General features: G+C 37.4%; 3 protein-coding genes across 3 annotated transcripts; 2 read left to right on the forward strand and 1 right to left on the reverse strand.

The window, feature by feature from the left end:
• The first annotated feature begins 3,097 nt into the window (after positions 1 to 3,097).
• On the forward strand, positions 3,098 to 4,083 carry LOC110701662. The gene is made up of 3 exons (XM_021879277.1): positions 3,098 to 3,562; positions 3,656 to 3,886; positions 4,003 to 4,083. Exons 1-3 carry the CDS (start codon positions 3,098 to 3,100, stop codon positions 4,081 to 4,083), a joined length of 777 nt encoding a protein of 258 aa, XP_021734969.1.
• Positions 4,084 to 7,465: 3,382 nt separating this feature from the next.
• On the reverse strand, positions 7,466 to 9,038 carry LOC110702040 (MLP-like protein 31). The gene is made up of 2 exons (XM_021879683.1): positions 8,718 to 9,038; positions 7,466 to 8,014 (listed from the first exon to the last, which is right to left on the reverse strand). Exons 1-2 carry the CDS (start codon positions 8,905 to 8,907, stop codon positions 7,737 to 7,739), a joined length of 468 nt encoding a protein of 155 aa, XP_021735375.1. The 5' UTR covers positions 8,908 to 9,038; the 3' UTR covers positions 7,466 to 7,736.
• Positions 9,039 to 15,240: 6,202 nt separating this feature from the next.
• On the forward strand, positions 15,241 to 20,630 carry LOC110701668. Its single transcript, XM_021879284.1, has 4 exons — positions 15,241 to 15,382; positions 15,503 to 15,941; positions 16,094 to 16,353; positions 20,347 to 20,630. Exons 1-4 carry the CDS (start codon positions 15,241 to 15,243, stop codon positions 20,628 to 20,630), a joined length of 1,125 nt encoding a protein of 374 aa, XP_021734976.1.
• The last annotated feature ends 1,787 nt before the right edge of the window (positions 20,631 to 22,417 follow it).

Here is a 22,417-nt window from a genome sequence, read left to right on the forward strand (position 1 = left end):
TGGACGGACAGTAGTTTTACTTCCTTGTTGAGCGTGTTAAGTGAGATGTTGCCCGATGGGAATGAAATTCCTAAGTCTTACTATTACGCTAAGAAGCTCATGTGTCCATTTGGTTTGGAGTATAAGAAGATACATGCATGTCCTAATGATTGTATTCTTTACCGAAATGAATATGAACAATTGGAGGAATGTCGAAGATGCAAGAAGTCGCGCGCTACAAGCGCAAGAGTTGCAATGCTGGTACGAAGGGACCTCCTGCTAAGGTGTTGTGGTATCTTCCCATAATTCCAAGGTTTAAGCGTTTGTTTACCAAAAGACGCTAAAAACCTAGGGTGGCATGCAGAGGGAAGAAAGAAAAACAGGATGCTGAAGCACCCAGCCGACTCCCCGCAATAGAAGAACCTTGGTATGAAGTTTGGGGAATTTGGTGATGAAGTCAGAAATTTAAGGCTTGGTTTGTGCACGGACGGGATGAATCCATTTGGCACTCTTAGTACCCAGCACAGCACATGGCCGGTACTTTTAGTGATCTACAATTTGCCTCCTTGGTTGTGCATGAAACGGAAATATGTAATGCTTTCACTCTTGATATCGGGGCCAAGGCAACCTGGAAACGACGTAGATGTGTATCTTGCACCATTGGTTGATGATTTGAGAAAGATGTGGGATGAAGGGGTTTCCGTGTTTGATGCTCATAAGAATGAGATGTTCACATTGCGTGCAGCTCTTATGTGGACCGTTAATGATTTTCCTGCATATGGCAACTTGTCTGGGTATAAGAATAAAGGGAAAAAGGCATGCCCCATTTGTATTGATGATACGCCAAGCAGACGCCTTGATCATTCTTTCAAAGAGGTGTATTTGAGGACAAGAAGGTTGCTCAGGCGCGATCACCCGTACCGTCGGCAGAAAAAGGCTTTCGATGGGACGGTGGAAGAGGGGACTGCTCTTAGGCCACTGACTGGTGAGGAGGTTTACGCTCGGGTTAAGGGTGTACGAACAGTATTTGGGAAATCTGAAAAAGCGGCGGAATCATTTGCTCTCTTTAAAAAAGAATCAATCTTTTGGTTGCTCCCGTACTGGAAAGAACATGACGTTAGGCACTGTCTTGATGTAATGCATATAGAGAAGAATGTGTGTGACACTCTTGTGGGAACGTTGATGAATATTCAAAACAAGACAAAGGACGGAAAGGGTGCACGTTTAGATTTGGAAAAGATAGGGGTGCGTCCAGAATTGTGTGTTCAGCAAAGGGTTAGTAAGGGAAAGGAACAGGAAAAGGAAAAAGAAATGGGTTCGAAAAAGGGAAAGGGGAAGAGCAAGGGAAAGGGAAAGGCCGCGGATGCGTTGAAGAAGAAAAATGAGGGAAAAACCAAAAAGGGGAAGGCCTATTTACCTCCGGCTTGCTACACATTGTCAAGGGTAGAAAACGGATGTTTTGTGAATGTCTGTATGGCATTAAGGTTCCATCAGGGTACGCATCTAACATGAAAAGATTTGTATCCTTAAATGGAGAATTGAAGCTGACAAGTATGAAATCCCATGATTTTCATGTTCTGATGCAAGTTTTTCTACCAATTGCAATACGTGGTATTTTGCCAAAGCACGTGAGGGAAGCTATTACAAGCCTCTGTTCGTTTTTCAATACAATATGTAGCAAAGTGCTTGATCCTTGTACACTTGATGCTTTACAGGCGGATGTGGTTGTGACTTTGTGCAAATTTGAGATGTACTTCCCGCCCTCTTTTTTCGACATAATGGTGCATTTGATTCTTCATTTGGTGCGTGAGATTAAGTTGTGCGGTCCAGTGTTCATGAGGTGGTACTATCCTTTTGAAAGACACATGGGTACATTGCAAGATAAAGTTAGGAATCAGGCTCACCCGGAAGGAAGTATGATTCAAGGGACCGTGGCCGAGGAGATTGGTAATTTTGTGGCCGACTATATAGCCGTTGCGGAACCTATTGGCATTCCTACTTCTTGACATGAAGGGAGACTTGATGGTCATGGCACAATCGGGTCGAAACGAATGTCACCTGATCGAGAGAAGTTCTTACAAGCACACCTATATGTGTTGCACCATGTTGCAGATGTTCACCCATATTTAGACGAGCACATGGCTAGTTTGCGTGATGAGTTTCCGTCGAAAGGTGAAAGGGCACTGATGCAGTTGCACAATAAGAAGTTTGTGAGTTGGTTTCGTGATCGAGTGATGGGTGGAATGGATGAGAGTGTCACAGCTACAGTAAGGTGGCTTGCTTATGGTCGTAGGGATGATGTTCGCTCATTTGAGGGATATGACATAAATGGGTACACATTTTGGACTGAGCGTCAAGATTTGAAATCATCCTCGACCCAAAACAGTGGTGTAACGGTTGTGGCATCGTCAAGGGAGTTTGCAAGTGCTAAGGATAAATCACCCGTTGATGCAGAGTTGTCATACTACGGTCGAATTCAAGAAATATGGGAGCTTGATTATTGTGACTTCACGATTGCTCTTTTCTGGTGTAAGTGGGTTGATAATATCAGGCGTAACGTCAAATTTGATGACTTTACTCTTGTAGATCTTGGCAACCTGAATGATAGTGCGGAACCATTCATCCTTGCATCTCAAGCTAAGCAGGTGTTTTACGTATCTGACCTACCGACTTAAAATGGTCTATTGTGCTAGCCGGCAAAAGAAGAATCCTTGGCGTTGGAGATGTCGAGGATGAGGAAGAATATGATGCCTTTGATGACTCGGCACCTTTCACTGTTCCTAGACCTGCTGTGCCAAATGAGACAGACGACCAAGCCAATTACATGAGATCAGACCACGATGAAGGAATATTAGATTGAGGTACTGTATATTTTCTGTTAGTTTGAACTGCAGGCGTAGAAAGAATTAAAAAATCACATTTTAGGTGAAAATGAATGAAATTGTTGAAATACTTGCCCATTTTTCTTATATTCTTTTAAATGAATAAAGTAACTTGCTTCACCATTTTCTATGTTTATTTGTATTATAATTCAGCAATTTAGTTATGATTATAAGTTTACCTTACAATTCAGCAGCTAATAACGTGTTATGTTTGTAATGACAGGTTTTAACATCGAATGACGGACGATCAATACTGTGTTCGAGTTGAGGATGCTGAATCTAATGATGATGATTCATCTAATGATGGGGACCAGCTGTATGATGGGAACAAGGAACCTGATTTGGGTGAGCCAGAAGATCAGGCGCAAGATGTATTGGAGAGAATGCTGATAGATGAGTTTGAAATTTCAGCTGAGCAAGCGCCTCTAATCGATAATGCCATTATGGAGCTGTTTCGTGAGGATCAAAGTGGGAGGGGGGTGCAGGCACCAGCGAAGAAAAAGCAGAGGGGTCCGACGACAGCTTTCAAGAAACCTGTCGGTCCCATGGTCTTGAAGTATGACAGGGTAGGGCAACCCTCAGGTAAATGGCGTCGTCAGTATGCTGGTCAAGTTGGGATTTGTGCGCGCAAAATCCCCATTACGCTTCGTATGAGCGACGTACCTACAGGCTTGATTGACACGTTTTGGAATGATACCAGGGTAAGTTTTTTTTATTTCACATTATTTATAAACAATTTCAATTTATTGTTATGTTATGGGCAAACTAATAATGTTTGTTATTTGTGCTTGCAGAGTCTATTTAACATTCCAAATGAGTACGCCAAGCGAAGGGTGTTTGAATCATTACTTGCGGCAAGATTCAGAAGCTTCAAGTGTAACTTAGTTCGTCGGTTTATCACAAATAAACTTGTGAGGAAACAAAAGAACAAGAAAGGAGGTGGCAGTGATGATGATGTTATCGATGAAGAGAAACTCCCATGGAAAATATGGCCTAGCATATCGAAGGATAATTGGGAAGCTTTCGTTCTTCAAAAATGTAAAAAAGAAGAAATTGTAAGTTTAAAGAACTCTGATGAAAATTGTGTTGTAATTTATCGTCTTTTTTATTAGTAATGAAACTAACATATCTTTTTATGTAGGAAATGAGGGAGCAGAATTCCAAGAATGCATTGCAAAAGCAATACCACCATCATATGGGAGCAATGACGTATGATAAATAGAGGGATACGTGGGTGAGTGAAGGATTATACCCCACTGCGCTTCTAGGGTCCTCCACAGCGCCATCTGACTCCACAACCAGTACTTTGGTGAGTCGTGCTGGGATTTCTTTTGCTCTATGCATTCGCGGGACAAGAAAACCGGAAAATGGTCCATCAAGGCTCCGGAAACCAAAGAAATGACAGATAAGCTAATAAGCAACTATGAACTAGTGAACTACATTATTCATTTGCATGTATATCACTTTATATAAACACTTACTTCATGTTGCCATTTTGTTTTTGCTAAAGCTAAGCTTGAGTACACTGGAGAGCTTGTTGAAGGCAAGCTCGTCCCGACGGTAGAGAAGGACCCCTTTACCTTGGCTATGGGAAAGCCCTACCATCCGGGACGGGTATTAGGTGCTGGGGGGAGCTTGCTAGGATGGGAGAAGGTAATGGGTCCCGAATATACCAAATCTAGAAGATCCCGAGCAAGTGTGAACTCGCCGCAGAACTTCGATGCCACAGTGGCATCAATTAAAGAACAAGTGCGCAATGAGATGCGCAAAGAGTTCAATGCATGGGCGAAGCAAATGAATTTGCCGACCATGCCCTTTTCCTCGACAACACCGGTCGACTCAAGTAGCCACCCACGAAGAGAAGGAGAACAGGAGATAAATGCACGCGAGGAGGTACATGATTAGAATTCAACTCTATAAGTTTTGATATGTTGAGTTACGTGGGTACGGTTCTAATTAATGTTTCACTATCAATACACTATTGCAGATTGGTACTCCTTCACATGCGTACTCAAGGGGGCTTGATACTCTGACACCTCATGACTTTCCTATTCTACAGGTGATTTGTTACTTACTTTTTTGGATTGTGTTGTGTTTGTGTTGTCGTTGTTGGTGGTGTTGATGTTGATGTTGTTGTTGTTCTTTTATAATTGTTGTTGCTAAGCTAATGTTGTTCTTTTCAATCAATTTGCAAAGTTCTCCTCGGGATTGCTACACTCCCATTAGCAAATCACGAAATAAAGACCCATGCTCACATTTTCCCGATCTGTGATACTTTGACCTTTAATATCCTCGATCTTGGTCAAAGTGAGGGCTAACTATAGACGTCAAAATGTCGCACCCCCAAATATGGCCCGATGATTGAACTATACCAATGCCCATTTGGTCCGGAAGAGACCCGTTGTGAACTTTTTCACCCGGGCGAATCATATGATGGACCTTTGAATGTTGTTGCCTATGGTAGTGCACAACCGACCGAACAAGGTACGGTCCATTTGCGACCTCTTCTGCATGAGCATTATTCTGTCGGGATCCATTCTGTGGTTCTCGGGTTCGAGGACATCTTAATACCTGTGCCCGTGGAGGAGGATGAGTTCACTACACTCTGGGCAGCAAAAGGTAGTTTTGTGCAATGGTCATCCGCTTGGATACGGTTGATGAACCAGGTAATTAAGATTTAGATTTCACGCTTTAATCTATACCCGATTTTTTTCCCAAGAGTTGGATGGAAATCTTTTCTAACCATTTGTGTTATTTGTCTTATTAACCATCGAGGAAAATCCAAACTCCAAAGAAGAGGGTGGAGGGGCCAAAGGAGAGGAGTGAACATGGCTCGGTGAGTGGAAAAGCGTCGATGAAGAGCCCTTCACGAGGTTCAACTACACACCCTCCATTAGTTGAAGACACGGTGCTTCAATCGCTATCTCAGGAGTTAGCTTATTTGCACAACCGTGTTTGTGTGTTGCCTAATGACAGCCCCATCCAAATTCAACTTCCTAAGGAAATGTTCCACTACGATGATGATGCAACGGCATGGCTATTCAAAGAAGATGTGAAGGAATTTTTAAGTGGTGCAATGCTTAACATTTCCCTCATTCAAATATGCATGAGGTAATTCAACTAGTACTCAATTTATGTTATTCAGTTTAGTGGTGTTTGTCGTTTTGTTTTCGATTAACATTTTGTTATCATGCATGCAGAGCACTCCAGGAGCAAATATGGGAGCTTGAATCTCCTTGTCAAGTTGGGTGGTTATGCCCTGAGCAGATGTCCACTGCTAGAATCTTAGGCAACTCCGCTGACGTGTTGTACTATGCTGAACTGGGTATCAGGCAATCAATGAGTACGGGAGACAAGTTTATATTCGTCCCGTATTATGAGGAGTACATCTGATTATGCTAGTCAAGTTCATTTGTTTTCCCAGTTTATTTGTTGTAATAGGCTAACTATTGATTTGTTTGTCTCGTGTGTAGTTATCATTGGACCCTACTTGTGATTTGTGTTTCTAGTAACACAATCTTCTACTTTGATTCTGCTCGGTAACCTCAAGTAAGAAAGCGCCTCGTGAGGTCCATACTGCAAAAGTAAGTATCTAGTTTGTTTCAATTCTTGTTATTGATTTTCATATCTTAACTCATATGTATTGATTATACTAGTCAAATTTGAACTTATTACTTTGATTTTTTGTAGTACCATGAAGAAGATAAATCCTCGATCTCCTCGAGGTCCTACATGGAAAGCACCCAAGGTAATTCACCCATGATGTTGTGATTTTCTTACTTTACAATGCTTAAGATGTTGCTTATTTGCTATGCATTTTGATTGATGTGCTTTGTTCCTCATGCTAGTGCGCACAACAGCAAAACGGAGTTGACTGTGGCCTATACGTGATGAGATTCATGTATGACATAGTGATGAGTTATTGTACAGACACACGTCAGCTTGAAGAGGTATGCAACCCTCAAATTATTTTGGGATTTGGCAACCCTCAAATACGCAACGGTTCAAAACCGTTGCCTTTAGGGGGGTTTAAACCGTTGCCAATTTGCTCTTTTCGTGTAGTGCCCTATCTAAAAACAATGGCATAAAGCCACAAATGAAGTACGTGCTAAGGTCAAAGTACTACATAGCACTTATAAGATAAGTCCAATTACATACATCACCAACCTTATCCAAGGTTAATATTCCATCAGAGCACTTTGAATTGAACCACTCCTTTGAATTTATTGAAGATTCATTTTCCATTATTTCTTGAAAAGGAGAAATTCTGATTTGTTGAGAAGGGCATCAATAGTGTTTGCTTTTAGATCATATAATATACACGTACTCCTGCCTTATATAATATCTGAACAAGACCAAAGAACAGCTGGATCATATTCTTCATGTTGGAAACTTGGAATAAAACCTTGGAATTATATGATTTGATGTATGCAATGTTATTTATTTGAGATTCTTGCTTTATTTTTTATTTTATTTTATAGGAAAAAAATTCTTTTTCCATGCTCAAGTGGGGTCATGGGACGACCCCACTTAAACAATGTGCATCCGCCACTAGATACGTACATATAAGATGTATTCGATCTTATATATATAACTAATCAATGTTTTAACACTTAAAAGAGAGTTTCTTTATTTATAAAAGCTACCAAAAGTCCAAAACATACATCCATGCATGTGACATGATATGCATAATAACCCTTAGTATTTTAAAAGTTACAGCAAATAAACACCATTAGCTGCAACATTTAATTTGTAGCAATAGTACAAGTAGATAATTTAAGATAGTAATATACCATGCATGCATGTACAAATGATGATCTAGCAAAGTAGCAATTCATGACAAGATAAATGGCATGTACATTGGCATGCCATTGATCAAACACTGCAAAGACAAGCATCGAGATCTTTAGCAACGCCAAGAAGATAATCGACGTAAATATCTGCTTCAGGTGCATTCTCATTCATCTTCTCATACTCAAGAATCCACTTTACAGTGCAACCTTCATCCTTTGGAGTTGCTTGAATCTTCGACTTTAATGTCTTGTAGTAGTACTCCACAATATGTCCACCAAGATAGTTGTAGCTTACAAGCTTGTTTTCTTTGTCACATTCTTCAACTCTGGTCTTGACGAATGCATGTTCCCCGATTTCATCTGTTGAGGCATTGTCAAAAATAATTGTGCATCATTATTTGTTCGCGTCATAATAATAATAACAAATATGATATGGTCCTTCTCATAATTTTTTTTTTACTACGCCAATAAAGGTATTTAACAATAAGTTAACAAATACTAATAAGAAGTGTTTGGGTCCAATTCAGTCCACCTAATTGGACCTAGTCCAAATAACTCAACTCAAGCCCAAAGCAAGGTTCAACTCTCCAAAAGCATGCTAAGGTCAACAAAAGCCCAGTCAACGTGGTCAGCACACTTGGCTTCAATGGCCCAATTCTCCCTTATTGAATCAAGGTATTAAGGCCATCAATTACATCATTTTACATTCATGCAAACAAAGCCTCACGCACTTAAACTCCTGCATAGCATTCTCTCTCAATCGAACTGACTTTAGCATCGGAGGGGCCTTCCTCAGCAACCACCCCCGAGGCTAGTTTACGTGTTCTTTGCTGTGCAGGAAATCCTCGGCTCCAACGTTCTTTGGACCGAGACTCGTCTTCCCCATCTAAATTAGGCCTACCGAAGGTCCTATTGTTTTCGTACCGAAACAAGAAGTACTCCATAATGATTTGATTCAATATGATAATTTTAAAAATATTATACTCCTAAGAAATTTTTTGCTCAAATAAGTTGAACTTAACATATCCTAAATATTATCACAATAAGTGTAAAATGTTCTTACCAATGACATAGCTCCAAGTGATGACAGAACCAACTTTATCCCAACACTCCCCTTCATTAAGCTCAACTTTTGGAAATTTAATAGGGCACATTTTAGATACAAGGGACGAGTTCCGACCCCAAATTTCAAAAAACTTGTTAGCATCACATTTGAGCTCAGCTTGGCCTTCAACCCTTTGAAGCTGAGCCATTTCTCTCTCTTTCTATCTCTTGAAAATCGTATTACTCTTGATTTAAATATGGTTTTTTTTTTAATTATTATTTATTTATTTATTTATTTATTTATTTCTTTAACTGACATGTGAATGAAATATGTTATGTGTTGGGGTTTAAATAGATATGTCGGGGGGCTCAAATTAAGATAAGAGATGCACTCTCTAAGCTAGAATGTTAGTTGTATCACTATGAACCACTCCTTTAACTTGTTTGATTCCCCATTTTTTGATAAGAGATGCAATCTCTAAGCTAGAATGTTGTATCACTATGAACCACTCCTTTAACTTGTTCGATTCCCCATTTTTTATCTTGAGAAAGTCTATATTATTGCCATAATGGGAATGGACATATAAGGAATATATAGAGTAGTGATCGATCAATTTGTTTCCTTCATTTCTGTAAGTTGTTTACATTTCGCATCTTTATACATTTCAATGCAAATAAAATATAATATTATACCAATAGATACAAGAAAAATATATCAATGTAGAATCCTGTTTTATTAGTCTTGATTTAAGGTTTAAAATACCAGCTTATTATAATTTTTGTATTTATATTATTACAATAAACATTTAATAAAAATTGAAATTGACGTGACACACGCTTCAAATTTCCAACAAAAATCATGCAACATTGCAAAAACAAAGTATTAACAAGGAAACGAAGGGGCAACCTGAGTATATGACTTATTCATCAATCTAAGAGCGGAAAAACTACAGCAACAAATAAATTAAGGGATGATTGGCCGTATCAAGTGATGGTATTGAGAATAAAAATAGGTCTACCTAGCTAATAGTTGGAGGCCCTAATAATTCCACTTGTGTAAAAGGGGTTTGATAAGAAATAAATAAAAGAGGATCTATCTACTGATTTAGGTATTGTGTGTTTGATTTGTGCTGAATAAGTGAATATGGATAACAATAATGTATCAAACATAAAAACGACAAATAAAATGAATTGTTGAATCAAGTAGAAACGTAGAAGGAAATCGTCCTTGCGAATAGGGTTCCTCGTTGACCTGGTTGCTACGTCCCTGTCTAAGGTGGCTGGAAGGTTTCTCTAGATTCCCTTGTTCAAATCAATCCCTATTCATTCCCTTTCTCTGCTATGGCGGATGACTTAGCGAAAGAACCTTCGGAGATTGAATTTAAACAATCCCCTTTCTGGATTCAACTCGAAGATGTGCCTTTCAACAAAAGGAATTTGATGATGGCTCGTTCAATTGGAGACTGTATGGATGGATTTTTGGAATTTGCTAATGATGGCCTTTAGGTTGGAGTGATGTTATGCATATTAAAGTTCTGCTGATTTTAAATAAACCTCTTCGAAGAGGAATTGGTATTGCTAGAGGCCCTACCTCGTCCAAATGGGTGGGGGCCAAATACGAATTGAACGTCTTGCGGATTTCTGTTTTTACTATGGCTGTCTGGACCATGTTGAAGAAGATTGTGAAGATGGATTAGCAAAGGAGGAAGTAGTATACAAGTATGGTCCTTTCATGCGGGGATCGCCAAAGAAGAGATTAAAAGTTTTTGCCAGTGATCGTGAAAAAGAGAAGAGATTGTTAGGATAACTTAAGAGTGGAAGCTCTGCTGCTAGGCTTAGTTACTCCGATCCGAATGCTATTAAACTCAAGGGGCTTTTCATCATCCCCTGATGTAATCTCTAACTACCTGAGCTTAGAGGATGGTCTAAATAAAAAAGAGTTGATTGCTGTTCATGGTTCTATAAAGGACCATGGAATCTTCGTTCTCTACTGGTACTGGTATTGAGAATGTTGTGACTCCTAAAGGAAGCATGGTCCCTAGAACTTGGAAGAGGGTTGTTAGAAAGGGTTCTTCTCACTACTACATTTTTGATCTATTGCAACCCCAAATCCGTTGCATTAGGCGTCAAAATCCGTGGCATTAGGCCTAATGCAACGGCCATGTACCGTGGCATCTGCTAGCGTTGCAGTAGGTTTAATGAAACGGCATATGACACCTAAGCCACGACATCAATGATCCGTGGCGTTAAATCAATACCTGATGCAACGGCAACATTATTGCCGTGGCATTAGCTATAATACCTAATGCCACGGTTTCCTACACCTAATGCCACGGTGCATATACCCTAATGCCCACGGTTCCCTATACCTAATGCCACACAATGCATATACCCTAATGCCACGGTTCCCTATACCTAATTCCACACAATTCATATACCTAATGCCAATAATAATAATAATACAATTAAAATCAGAATTTTCAAAAAAAAAAAAAAAAAAATTAGAATTTTATTAATATGAATTCAAATTGTACATTGTTATCTCTAAGGAAAATTACAAAATTAAATTAACACTAGTTAAACTAAGGAAAAAACAATTAAAAGTTAAAACTAAATCATTTTGTCCGCCAAACAATATTTTCGGCAATTCTTTGGACCGCATTATCATTTCTTTCTCCTGCTTCTCCAATTTCTCGTAAAGCAATTCATGAAGCATCTTCTTCAACTTCAGTATTATCCACCTCTAGCACTGTTTACACATATCCAACCCCTAATAAACAAAACACACAAACAAATCAGTGAGATATATAGTCAGGCTTATGCCATAGCTCTCTCCCGCTTAGCAGCAGCCTCCTGCCTCTTTAGCAACTTGTACTATATTTGTTCTACAGAGCCGACACTGTCACACCATCCTTCCTGAATACATAAACATTCAGTAAGATGTATAGTCAGGCTAAGGCCGGATCTAATGGGTGAACATCCCATTATTTCGAAACACTTCATGCTTTACCAAAAACCAAGCACTGATTTTAAGATGTCATAGTATGCATTGTCAAAAAGAATCTACTAACAACACTCCAAACTTAAGGGAATTAATATCTAAAATTTTGTAATAGATTTAAGGATGGAAATAAAACTAACTGTGTATGAGGATAGGCAGGTACATGAATAAATATTCTGAACATGAGAATAAGCATGCACTATATGACAAGAACATACTGAAATTTCACTTGGCAACTAAGCAGGGGTCAATAAACAGAGATTTCTTAAATTGCTTTTTTTTTCAAATGTTGGATAGAGTTAGCCTCATGTATAGTATAATACCATGGTTACTATTAAACCATGAAAACGATCCAAGTAATGATGGTTGCCAAGGAGGAATTAAGGTTACAAAGGTCTGATTAATAATATTTTTAGATTGCCAGATCCCAGTCCCAATCAAAGAAACCAAAGAGATAATAGACGTTGACAATAGAGCAAGTAATCACCTCTATTTCTCGAACACGTGCCTCCTGTAGAAGTTGTCGATGAGCTTTCTGCTGTTCAGTTTGACTTTCTAAAGCCAAACGCACACGCCTTGCTCACACCCGAGCTTGAACTCTCACTAAAGCTTGCATACAACGAAGAGTTATAGTAGCTTGCTTTCTCACAGCATGCCCTCTAACAAGTGCTTGCAGTCTTACCAATCCTTTCAATGCTCTTAGAGCTCTCTTAGCCTAATGTAGAACACAAGAATCACAGTTAACAATGAATACTTAGTTGAGGCATTTAAACACTGGCACACTAGGAAGCTGAATTCACTAACTATTATTAACAACAGCTAAAGTAACAAATTCCTAATTTTTTCAATATTGTCATATTAAATCAGTAAGATCATCACATAAATATAGTAACTTTCAGTCGCTTTAACAATAAATAAAGTAACAACCATTGCCTAACATTGAAATTGATGTTTTTCTTTACTCTTTCTTTTGACATGACATTCGAGAAAGTATGAAACCACATTACCAATTCTAATGCTTAATTTGGTCACTTAACCACCATAACAACAATCAACCAATGTAAATTCAACTAAACTTTATTCATGTATCAAACAACCACTAATTAAATTCAAACAATTAATCATGAGCATAAATCATTTGATAATATTTAAAGCACTAAAATTAAAACAAAAGTCAGAAATTTTTAATCAAAAGAAACGGATAACCTAGAAATTAAAAGTAAATATCAAGTTTAGTAGCACACGAGTCTAGACACCTGGAGATTGATGTTGAGTCACAAACTAAGTGTGAGTAGAATCCTTCTAGTTGGAGCAGCATGAATTAAACTAATCTTAAAAATAGCCCAAGCTTAATTGCATCCCTATTTGAAACCCGTAACAACTATTTACATTGGAAAATCAAGAAAAAAAAATCCCCAAACCCCTAAAATTTGATTTCATGACTAATTATAGTCTTAAATGGAAAATCAAGAAATGTAAAATCAATTTACATTGACGTTGTAAAAAGAAAGAAACCCTAAAATTGAATTCATAAAACTTGGAATTAATCGAATTTAAGGCAAAGAAACTATCGTTCGCGAGAGGTTAGACAAATTTTGTGCAAATGATGCTTGGTTCACTCTGTTTCCGGATGCTAGTGCTGAGCATTTGATCAGGTATAAGTCGGACGACACGCCAATCCTTATCAGATTTCAGAGGAAAGTGAGAAGGAAAAACAAGAAAAGAAAGACCCCGAAATTTGAAACGAGTTGGCTCCTTGACAACTCGTGTATAGACACTATGAAGGCTTCATAGGATGCTTCGAGGGGTGAAATAATGCTTGGGGGTCTTATGACTATGGTCAAAGATTTAAAGAGATGGAGCAGTAAAAACTTCGAGAACCTGGAGAAGCAAATCGAGGAGGTTGAAAATAAGATTCGGGAAGCACAAAGCAAAAGTATAAGTGCTGCTAACAGGGCTTTATGCTCATCTCTCGAAAAACGGCTCGAAGATCTATGTGACAAACAGGAGGCGTACTGGTACCTCCGTTCTAGAGTGTATGAAATTAAAGATGGGGACCGCAACACAAGTTACTTTCATCACAAGGCCTCCCAGAGACAGAAAAAGAACGAGATCAAGGGACTCATTGACAAGAATTGAAAATGGTGCGAGGAGGATGATAAATTGGAAAGCATAGTTCAACACTTCTATGAGGAGTTGTTTTCGTCGACTATGCCATCCAATGAGGCCTGTGCGTCGATTTTGGATGCTGTCAGTAATGTGGTGTCAGCAGAAGATAATGCAGCGCTTCTCAAACCCTTCACCAAAGCCGAAATTTTTGAAGCATTGAGTGCTATGCATCCGTGCAAAGCTCCGGGACCGGATGGGATTCATGCCATATTCTATCAAAAGTTTTGGCACATAGTGGGAGACCAAGTAGCAGATCATGTTTGTGGTATTCTTAATGGCTCCTTGTCTCCGGCTCAGATTAATGGCACCAACATTGTTCTAATTCCGACGGTAAATTCCCCTACCTCTCTGTCGGCGCTTCGCCCTATTGCTTTTTGTAATGTGATCTATAAATTGGTGTCGAAGGCTATTGTGATGAGATCAAAATCAATCCCGAAATAATATCTGAACATCAAAGTGCCTTGTTCCATGATAGCTTTGGAGCTTTTCCATACTATTAAAAAATGAAGTAAAAGCAGGAAAGGTTTTGTAGCTTTGAAGCTCGACATGATTAAAGCATACGATAGGGTTGAGTGGTCTTTTCTTGAAAAATTGCTGTTAAAAATGGGTTTTGCGGCTCCTTGGGTCAATGTGGTGATGAATTTTGTCAACTCCGTGTCCTACTCTTTTATTATTAACGGAGGTGTTTGTGGGGAGTAAGCTGTCCCGGGGTCTTCGACATGGTGATCCCCTCTCACCATAATATTATGATGCCTGATGCTCTCTCGGGGGTATGATCAGGAAAGGTGTTGAGAACCGTCAGATACTCAGAGTTAGAGATAGTAGACAGAGCCTATAAATTTCTCATTTATTTTTTTGCAGATGACAGTCTTCTTTTTGCTAGAGCAAACTGAGAGAAATGCGCAAAAATAGTTGAATTACTCAACTTATATGAAGCCGCTTCCGGGCAAAAGGTCAATTATGAAAAATCAGAAGTTTCTCTTAGCAAAGGAGTCGATATGTCAAAGCAAAATGAGCTCATTGATTTATTGAAGATGAGAAGGGTGGATGTTCACAACAAGTATCTAGGGGTTCCTACGATAAAATATCCATTTTTTCTACTCTCAAGGGCCTTGTCTGGAAAAAGCTACAAGGATGGAAAGAAAAAACTACTCTCTAGAGCCGGGAAGGAGGTGTTAATCAAATCGATGATTCAAGCAATTCCTACTTATCTTATGGGTGTTTACAAAATTCCGACAGGGGTGCTTGATGACATTCGATCAATGACTGCAAGATTCTGTGGGGAAGCTCCTCTTCTCGAGGGAAAGTCCATTGGCGAAGTTGGGATTCCATGTGTACCCCTAAATGCCTTGGTGGTCTAGGATTTCGAGATATGGAAGTTTTCAATATAGCTCTTCTTGGCAAGCAAGCATGGCGCCTCATCCAAGAACCGAATTCTCTGTTTGCCAGAGTAATGAAAGGCAAGTACTACCCACATTCTTCTTATCTGGACTCATCTCTAGGTCTTGTTGGAAGTTACTCGTAGAAGAGTATTTGGAGCTCAAAATCTCTGATTCTTGAGGGGTTGATTTGGCGGGTGGGAGATGGACGACATATTAATGTCTGGGATGATCCTTGGGTGGTGTATGATGAAGGTAGATTCATTTCATCTCCGAGGTCTGAAAGTGTGTCCCTAGTTCGTGATCTTATCAAACCGAATAGTTTTGAATGGGATGACGAACTACTGTCCAGCATATTCAATGAAAAAGACTGTAGCAGCATACTTGCTATACCATTAAGCTTTAGAAGCCCAAGTGATTGCTTAACATGGGCCTTCACGAAAGATGGCAAGTACTCGGTCAAATCAGCATATCTTTTGGGGAAATCTTGCAATTTGGATGATTTCCATAAGGTGTGGGTCGAAATATGGAGTATGGACACAACCCCAAAAATCAGACATTTTTTATGGCGACTTGGCACTAGAACTCTGCCTGTTCGTGAGCTTCTCAAGCGGAGGCATATGAGTGAAGATGATAGATTTTCGTGGTGTAACCAAACCGAGTCTGTAAACATGCCTTGTTTGAGTGCAACGCTGTAAAGGAGCTTTGGCGTGATTCTGGCTGTGCAGACCTGATTCAAAAGCGCAATGAAGTTAACTTCCAAGAGCTATTTTTAAGTTGGAATCATTTTGATGTGAAGAAAAGGCAGGCATGTGTGGCGCTGCTCTGGTTCATTTGGTATCGCAGGAATGATAAAGTTTTTAACAACAAGGAAGTGCCGCACCATGTTGTTCTTGATAGAGCGCTCAGACTTGTTGAGGATCACCGGAGCTATACGAAGAAAATATATGGTCATTTGCCTAAGCCGAGAGAGAAGAGCTGCAAAATATGGAAGGCTCCTTCGGGTTCGCTTGTCAAAATAAATTGTGATGCAGCGATTATCGAAGGGGGTAGGATTGGCATGGAAGCAGTGGCTAGAGATGCTCAAGGGAAGGTTATCTTTGCCGGTACAAGGAGAATGCGGGGGTTCTAGACCCCTGAGATTGCTGAACGCAAATCAGTGCACTTTGGCATCAAGCTGGGCAGGAAGTTTGGACTCAAAAATGTAATTATTGAGTCGGATTGCAAAGCAGTTATGGAGCGTCTTGACAAGGCTTCAACCTATCTAACGGACCTCGACAATGTTTTAGATGATGTTCTTGATCTTAGCTCTTGGTTTAATTTTATTAAATGGTCACGTGTTAAGAGAGACGGGATCTATGTCGCTCACCATCTTGCTAGATTAGTGGCCTTTGGTATAGAGCAAGTTTGCGTTAACCATTGCCCAAATGAGATCTTCTCCTATGTAATAACGGACACTTTGTCCATGAATTAATGAAGCTCTAATCTTTTCTCAAAAAAAATAAAAAAAAAAATTGTTCAATCAAGTAAAGTACTTAATTTGATTGAATAGTTGGAAGTGGTTTACGTGCTTCCTTTTGTCATTCAAATTTATTTTAATAATCTTCGCTTGATGTTGATTTTTGTTAGTTATATTGCATCATGCTAATCAGAAATTGGTTAGTATGTTCAAATCTTTAAATGGAGACAAGTGGGGATGTCTTGACTTATTAGCCCCAAGCTTGAGGCAAAAATTGAAAATTTTATACCAGTACTTTTGCCAAAATGAAAGGGAGCATCCTTGCTTACCCCTACTAAAAAGAAATTAACAAAAAGACAAAGGTTAGCATAAGAGGAAAAGGACTCCAACTTTCCTTTAGAAGAATAAAAAAACAAAATTATAATGTTTTCGAAGAAATAAGGATTAATGACTTAATAATTGATTCATCGTGATGTATGTAGCATTGCTTATTTGATTTCAATTTTTTGCTACATTCAAAGGATCGATGCCTTCTCGCAAGACAAAGCTCCAGTATATATATCTTCAAGGGAACTACGTACATCTATGAGCTCTATCTTATAAGTACATGAACATAAGATGTATTCTTATATAATACAAGATTTAACACTTAAAAGAGAGCTTCCTTATTTATAAAATTAAAGCAACCAAACATACATGCATGCATGTGATATACATAACCCTTAGTACTTAATTAGCAGCAATAATACCAGTAGATAATTTAAGATCGAGTAGCTGATGACTTAACATAGTAATAAATCATGCATGTTTAAACCATGATGATCTAGCATGCATGACAAGATAAAATGGCATGTATATTGACATGCCATTATTGATCAAACATTGCAAAGACAAGCACCGATATCTTTAGCAATGCCAAGAAGATAATCGACGTAAATATCTGCATCAGGTACATTCTCGTTCATCTTCTCATACTCAGAGGTCCACTTTACAGTGCATCCATCGTCCTTCGGAGTTGCTTGCATCTTCATAATTGTTTTTTTTTTTGTTTTTTTTTTTTTTTTAAAAATCACGGTTACATAGTTCCAAACTTCCAAGTGATCAATTCAATCTGATAAAAATACTCGTAAACAAATATTTGCTCAAAAATTGTGCTTAACATATCTTAACTACTATCACGGTAAGCTATGGAACAATAAGAGTAAAACGTTCTTACCAATGACATAGCTCCAAGTGATGACAGCACCAACTCTATCCCAAGACTTTCCCTCATTAAGCTCAACTTTTGGGATTTTTTTAGGGCGCATTTTAAATATAAGGAATGGGTTTTGACCCCAAATTTCAAAAAACTTATCAACATGACATTTGAGCTCAGTTTGGCCTTCAACCCTTTGAATCTGAGCCATTTTTTTTCTCTTTTCTTAAAAATAATATTACGTACTCTTGATTTTAAAACCTTTTTTTTTTCCTTAACTGATTTATTGTGAACTAAGTTTTGCCTTGAGGTTTAAATAAAAGTGTTGGGATCTCAAATTAAGATAATTTCAGACATGCACTCTCTAGAGTGGCATGTATGTTGTTTCACAACCATTCCTTTAACTCGGTTCAATTCCCCATTAATTCTTGAGAAAATCTATATTATTGCCATAATTGGAATGGACATAGAAGGAATATATAGAGTAGTGATCAATTTATTTAAGTTTTTTTACACTTTGCATCTAATACTATACCAATAGATACAAAATATATATATATATATATATATATATCAATTGCAAACCAAACTTTCACTATAATAGGGCAACACTCCTGTTACAACCTATTACACACGGACCTTTCTCACAAGTTCCTACTCGGAAACTTGCTACACTCACAAGCTACTACCCGTACGCTTGCTACCTCACAGGTTCCTACCCGGAAGCCTGCTACACTCACAAGTTCCTAATCGGAAACTTTCTACCTGATAGGACCCCATCCTTCCTAACCTAAGTACCACACTTAGATCAGATTCACACAGCACTCCCAGAGCGCTCACACTCGGCTTCTCACTATAAGCTCACTCACTGTGCTCTAAAAGCTACAATTGAATTCCTAAGAATTCAAACACACCTAAAAACCAATTACAACTCAAAGACCCACTCTAATATATAATTGGAAAGCTACACATGAAACCCGAAATCAAAATGATAAAGCTTAAACCTTTGGCAAACTTACTCTTAAGCACTTAGTGGTTTTCACGCTAAAACTCTCACTTTACTTTGAAAACATTCTTGCTTATTTATAGAAGACATCAAGATAGCAAAGTAGGGTTTTGAGAAATGATAAGCTAAAGATAAAACTGAATTTCGACCTTATCATATTAAAATAGAAATCAAGTAAACTTAATTTCGTTTTTCCAGAAAACCTCATCTTGTCAAATTCGTTTTTAGAAAAGATAGAGTTTAGATGAAAAAGATAATTCCAAGTAAAACAGATTTTAAAAGACAAAATCAAATAGATTCCTTTTCATAAACTCATAATAATCTCTTACTTACTTACGAATTGATTAGCTTGCCAAGCTTTATCTGATTTCTAATAAGTCCCATGCATAATAAACAACATTTACATCAATCCTAAATAACAAACTTATCTTTCACACAACCTAAGTTATGAAGTTCATCTTTCGGTTGATATCTCGAGCTCTGCATTGGTTACTGATTCTTGGGATCACGTTCCAATTAGAACCGCAGCCTAGGTCACCACAACCTGCTGTCATTCTTTTCCAACATTACATCAGAACTCGCAGACCAAGCCCTGTTGGAACTTGTTGTCAAGCTTTTGTTATGAAGCTCTTGATATGTTCCTGTTAGGGAACACCTTCTAGTTCCATCCATCTTTGTTCAGAGAACTTCTTTCTGGAACCCTTCCTCTGATCTTACTTATCATCCTTAGTTAGTCTTCTTAAGTTTCTTTGTTCCAGACCTCACTTCAACTCCCAGAGTTTACTTATTCTGCAAATTAAATTAAACATCAAAACACTAGAAAACTTTCGTTAGATAAAAGTTTGCTCAATCATTAACATCATCATCAAAACCTTTTAATGGTCAACACCTTCCATCAATCGATCGACTCAACATAGAGATATTAGAAACTTGTTCACTAAGAGTATATTAGTAGTGTTCTAGGGGAAAAAATGGCTCAGCTTCGAAGTGTTGAAGGCCAAGTTGAGCTCAAGTGTCATGCTGACAATTTCTTTGATGTTTGGGCTAGCAAAGCTCACCTTATTTCCAAAATAAGCCCTAACAAAATCGCCAAACTGGTCGAGGGGGAGTAGAATAAGGTTGGTGTTGTCATTAACTGGACACATCTCATCAGTAAGTATATATTATACCTTACACATATACTTGGTCTTATATTCTCGCTGTATTTTATTCACCTTATTTTTACTTATCTAAGATGATATCTTGTTCGTTTATATTTATTATTCGATCCAACATCTTATTTAATAGAGTAAGAAGTGTGCTATACTAAGACAAATTAACATCTCCAAATTCCGAATATGTAAAAGTCATACAACTCTTGTCTTACATAGTACGAGTATATCTTAATTATTGATTAGTAGTGCTACAAATACTTTTTGTATGTGTCTCTGTATACGTAGATGATAACGGTGAAACTTCACTAATTTCAGCCAAGACAAGAGTCGAGGAGCTGAATTTCAATAACAGGTCGTTGAGGTATAATTTGTTTGACGGATATGTCATGCAAAACTACTACAATTCCTTCAAGCCCAAGATGGAAGTCACCCCAAACGGCGAGGGCTGCATTATGAAGTGGAGCATTGAATATGAGAAGATGAACGAGGATTCTACTGAACCAAAAATGCACGTTGCTTTATCACGCGAGCTTGAAAAAGAAATCGATGCTCATCTTTGCAGCGCTTGATGATGATGATAAGCCGCGCCATTGCGCATGCTTTTATGCTTATTGCATGGTTCATACATTGACGGAGTTTATTACAAGTTTACAACTAGCTGACTTACTATAAATAAATGGGCAAGTTATGCTATATTTGGCTACGTAACTTAAATTTTAATTCTAAGGTTTATGCGTGGAATGTATATCATGCCTTGATGCATCTTCGTCAGCATAATGGAACTCAGCACTGTACTATCCAATTGATTTGGCATCCACATGAAGAGGAGTGTTATCCCTGTTACAATTGTTAGTAGTGTGTTTGATGTAATCATACAAAGTTTTAACAAATCCTATGGTACCATCTGATAAATAGAAACAATAAGTCTTGTGTAAGTTAATTTTATTGTAAAACAGTCAGTTTAAAAGTAAGTTTAACTATTTTTATAGTAACTTTAACCCCTTAAAGAGTAACTTTTAATTTTTTGTTGGTTTGAATGTTATTTTAATGTGTAATTTCTTATATATTCATGATTACATAATATAAAGGTTATAATGTAATACATTTTAAGTTTTTATAAGATAAAATTTATTATTAGAAAAATAATAACTTTTGTAGTATAAATGGTAACCTTAAATATTTTTAAGATAACTGTTACCCGTCTTACAATAAATTAACTTACAACCGCCTTTTTGGAGAATTTGTGAATAGAAAATATTATTCAAACATTATCCTCATAGGTTTAAAATATTATTATATTATTGCATAATTTAGTAAAAAAAATTCAATTTTTTTTAATAAATAATATAAAAACATTTGATTTTTTTGAAACAATATAAAAATAATTGATTTTGCAACAAACTTAATTATACAATTCACAAAAAAAGAATGTTTTGGGAGAACGAAAAAGTCATTAATGCATATTTCGTTAATTACAAATTAAATTCTTATATGTGGCTATCCACATGGTGTGACCACTTCAGATATACTTCCTCCGTTTTTTTTAGTTGACACTTTTCTATTATCACACTTACCAACGCATTTTTTTAACGCTTAATATCTCTAATTATCAACATTATAAAGTTATAAAAAGTGGATATTAATAAAATATACATCGAGACGATTCAAACAAGATCCTACATGACTATATTTTATCGTATCTATAAATCACAAAAGTGAGTCAAAATGTAGTGTGTGAATAACGTAAAAGTCAAATGATGTCAACTAAAAAAAACGGAGGTAGTATAAGATAACTACTTGTAATTGAGTAATAGGGATTTTTCTTTTCTCTTGAGGAAAAGGAGTAATATGGGTTATTGCAATGAGCAAATAGGGTTCCTCCGACAGATGCGGGGTTTGTCTAATGGAAAATTGAAGTTTTTTCGTAAATAGGTTGAGTTATTTTTTTATTAGTTATTTGAAAAACTTAAAACAAAAGAATGAGAAAAATGTTCAATGTCCAACACTCTCTTCTCATGCAAATGTTCAATGTCCATGCCCATGCCAGTTCCTCAATTAAAAATTTTAAATATAGTTATTACAAGGTTTTGAATACATGTGATTTATGGAATGAAAAGTGAAGACATAACATTAATCTCCCATTTTTACATTAATGTTAAATGGTTTCAAATAATAAAAATAATGTCTTATAGTTATAACTGTACTGTGTAATTATTTATGCCTCCGCCACATCTACACTAAAAGAAAGTATTTTATACTTTTTATTTATCTTACTCCTTACGGTAATGATATTTTTTAAAAATCAAATATTTCATATTATGCAATTACTTATCACATCATAACTTCAAAATTTTCT

The sequence above is a fragment of the Chenopodium quinoa genome, unplaced genomic scaffold (genome assembly GCF_001683475.1).
Source record: "Chenopodium quinoa cultivar QQ74 unplaced genomic scaffold, ASM168347v1, whole genome shotgun sequence".
In the NCBI taxonomy this organism is placed as follows: Eukaryota; Viridiplantae; Streptophyta; class Magnoliopsida; order Caryophyllales; family Amaranthaceae; genus Chenopodium; species Chenopodium quinoa.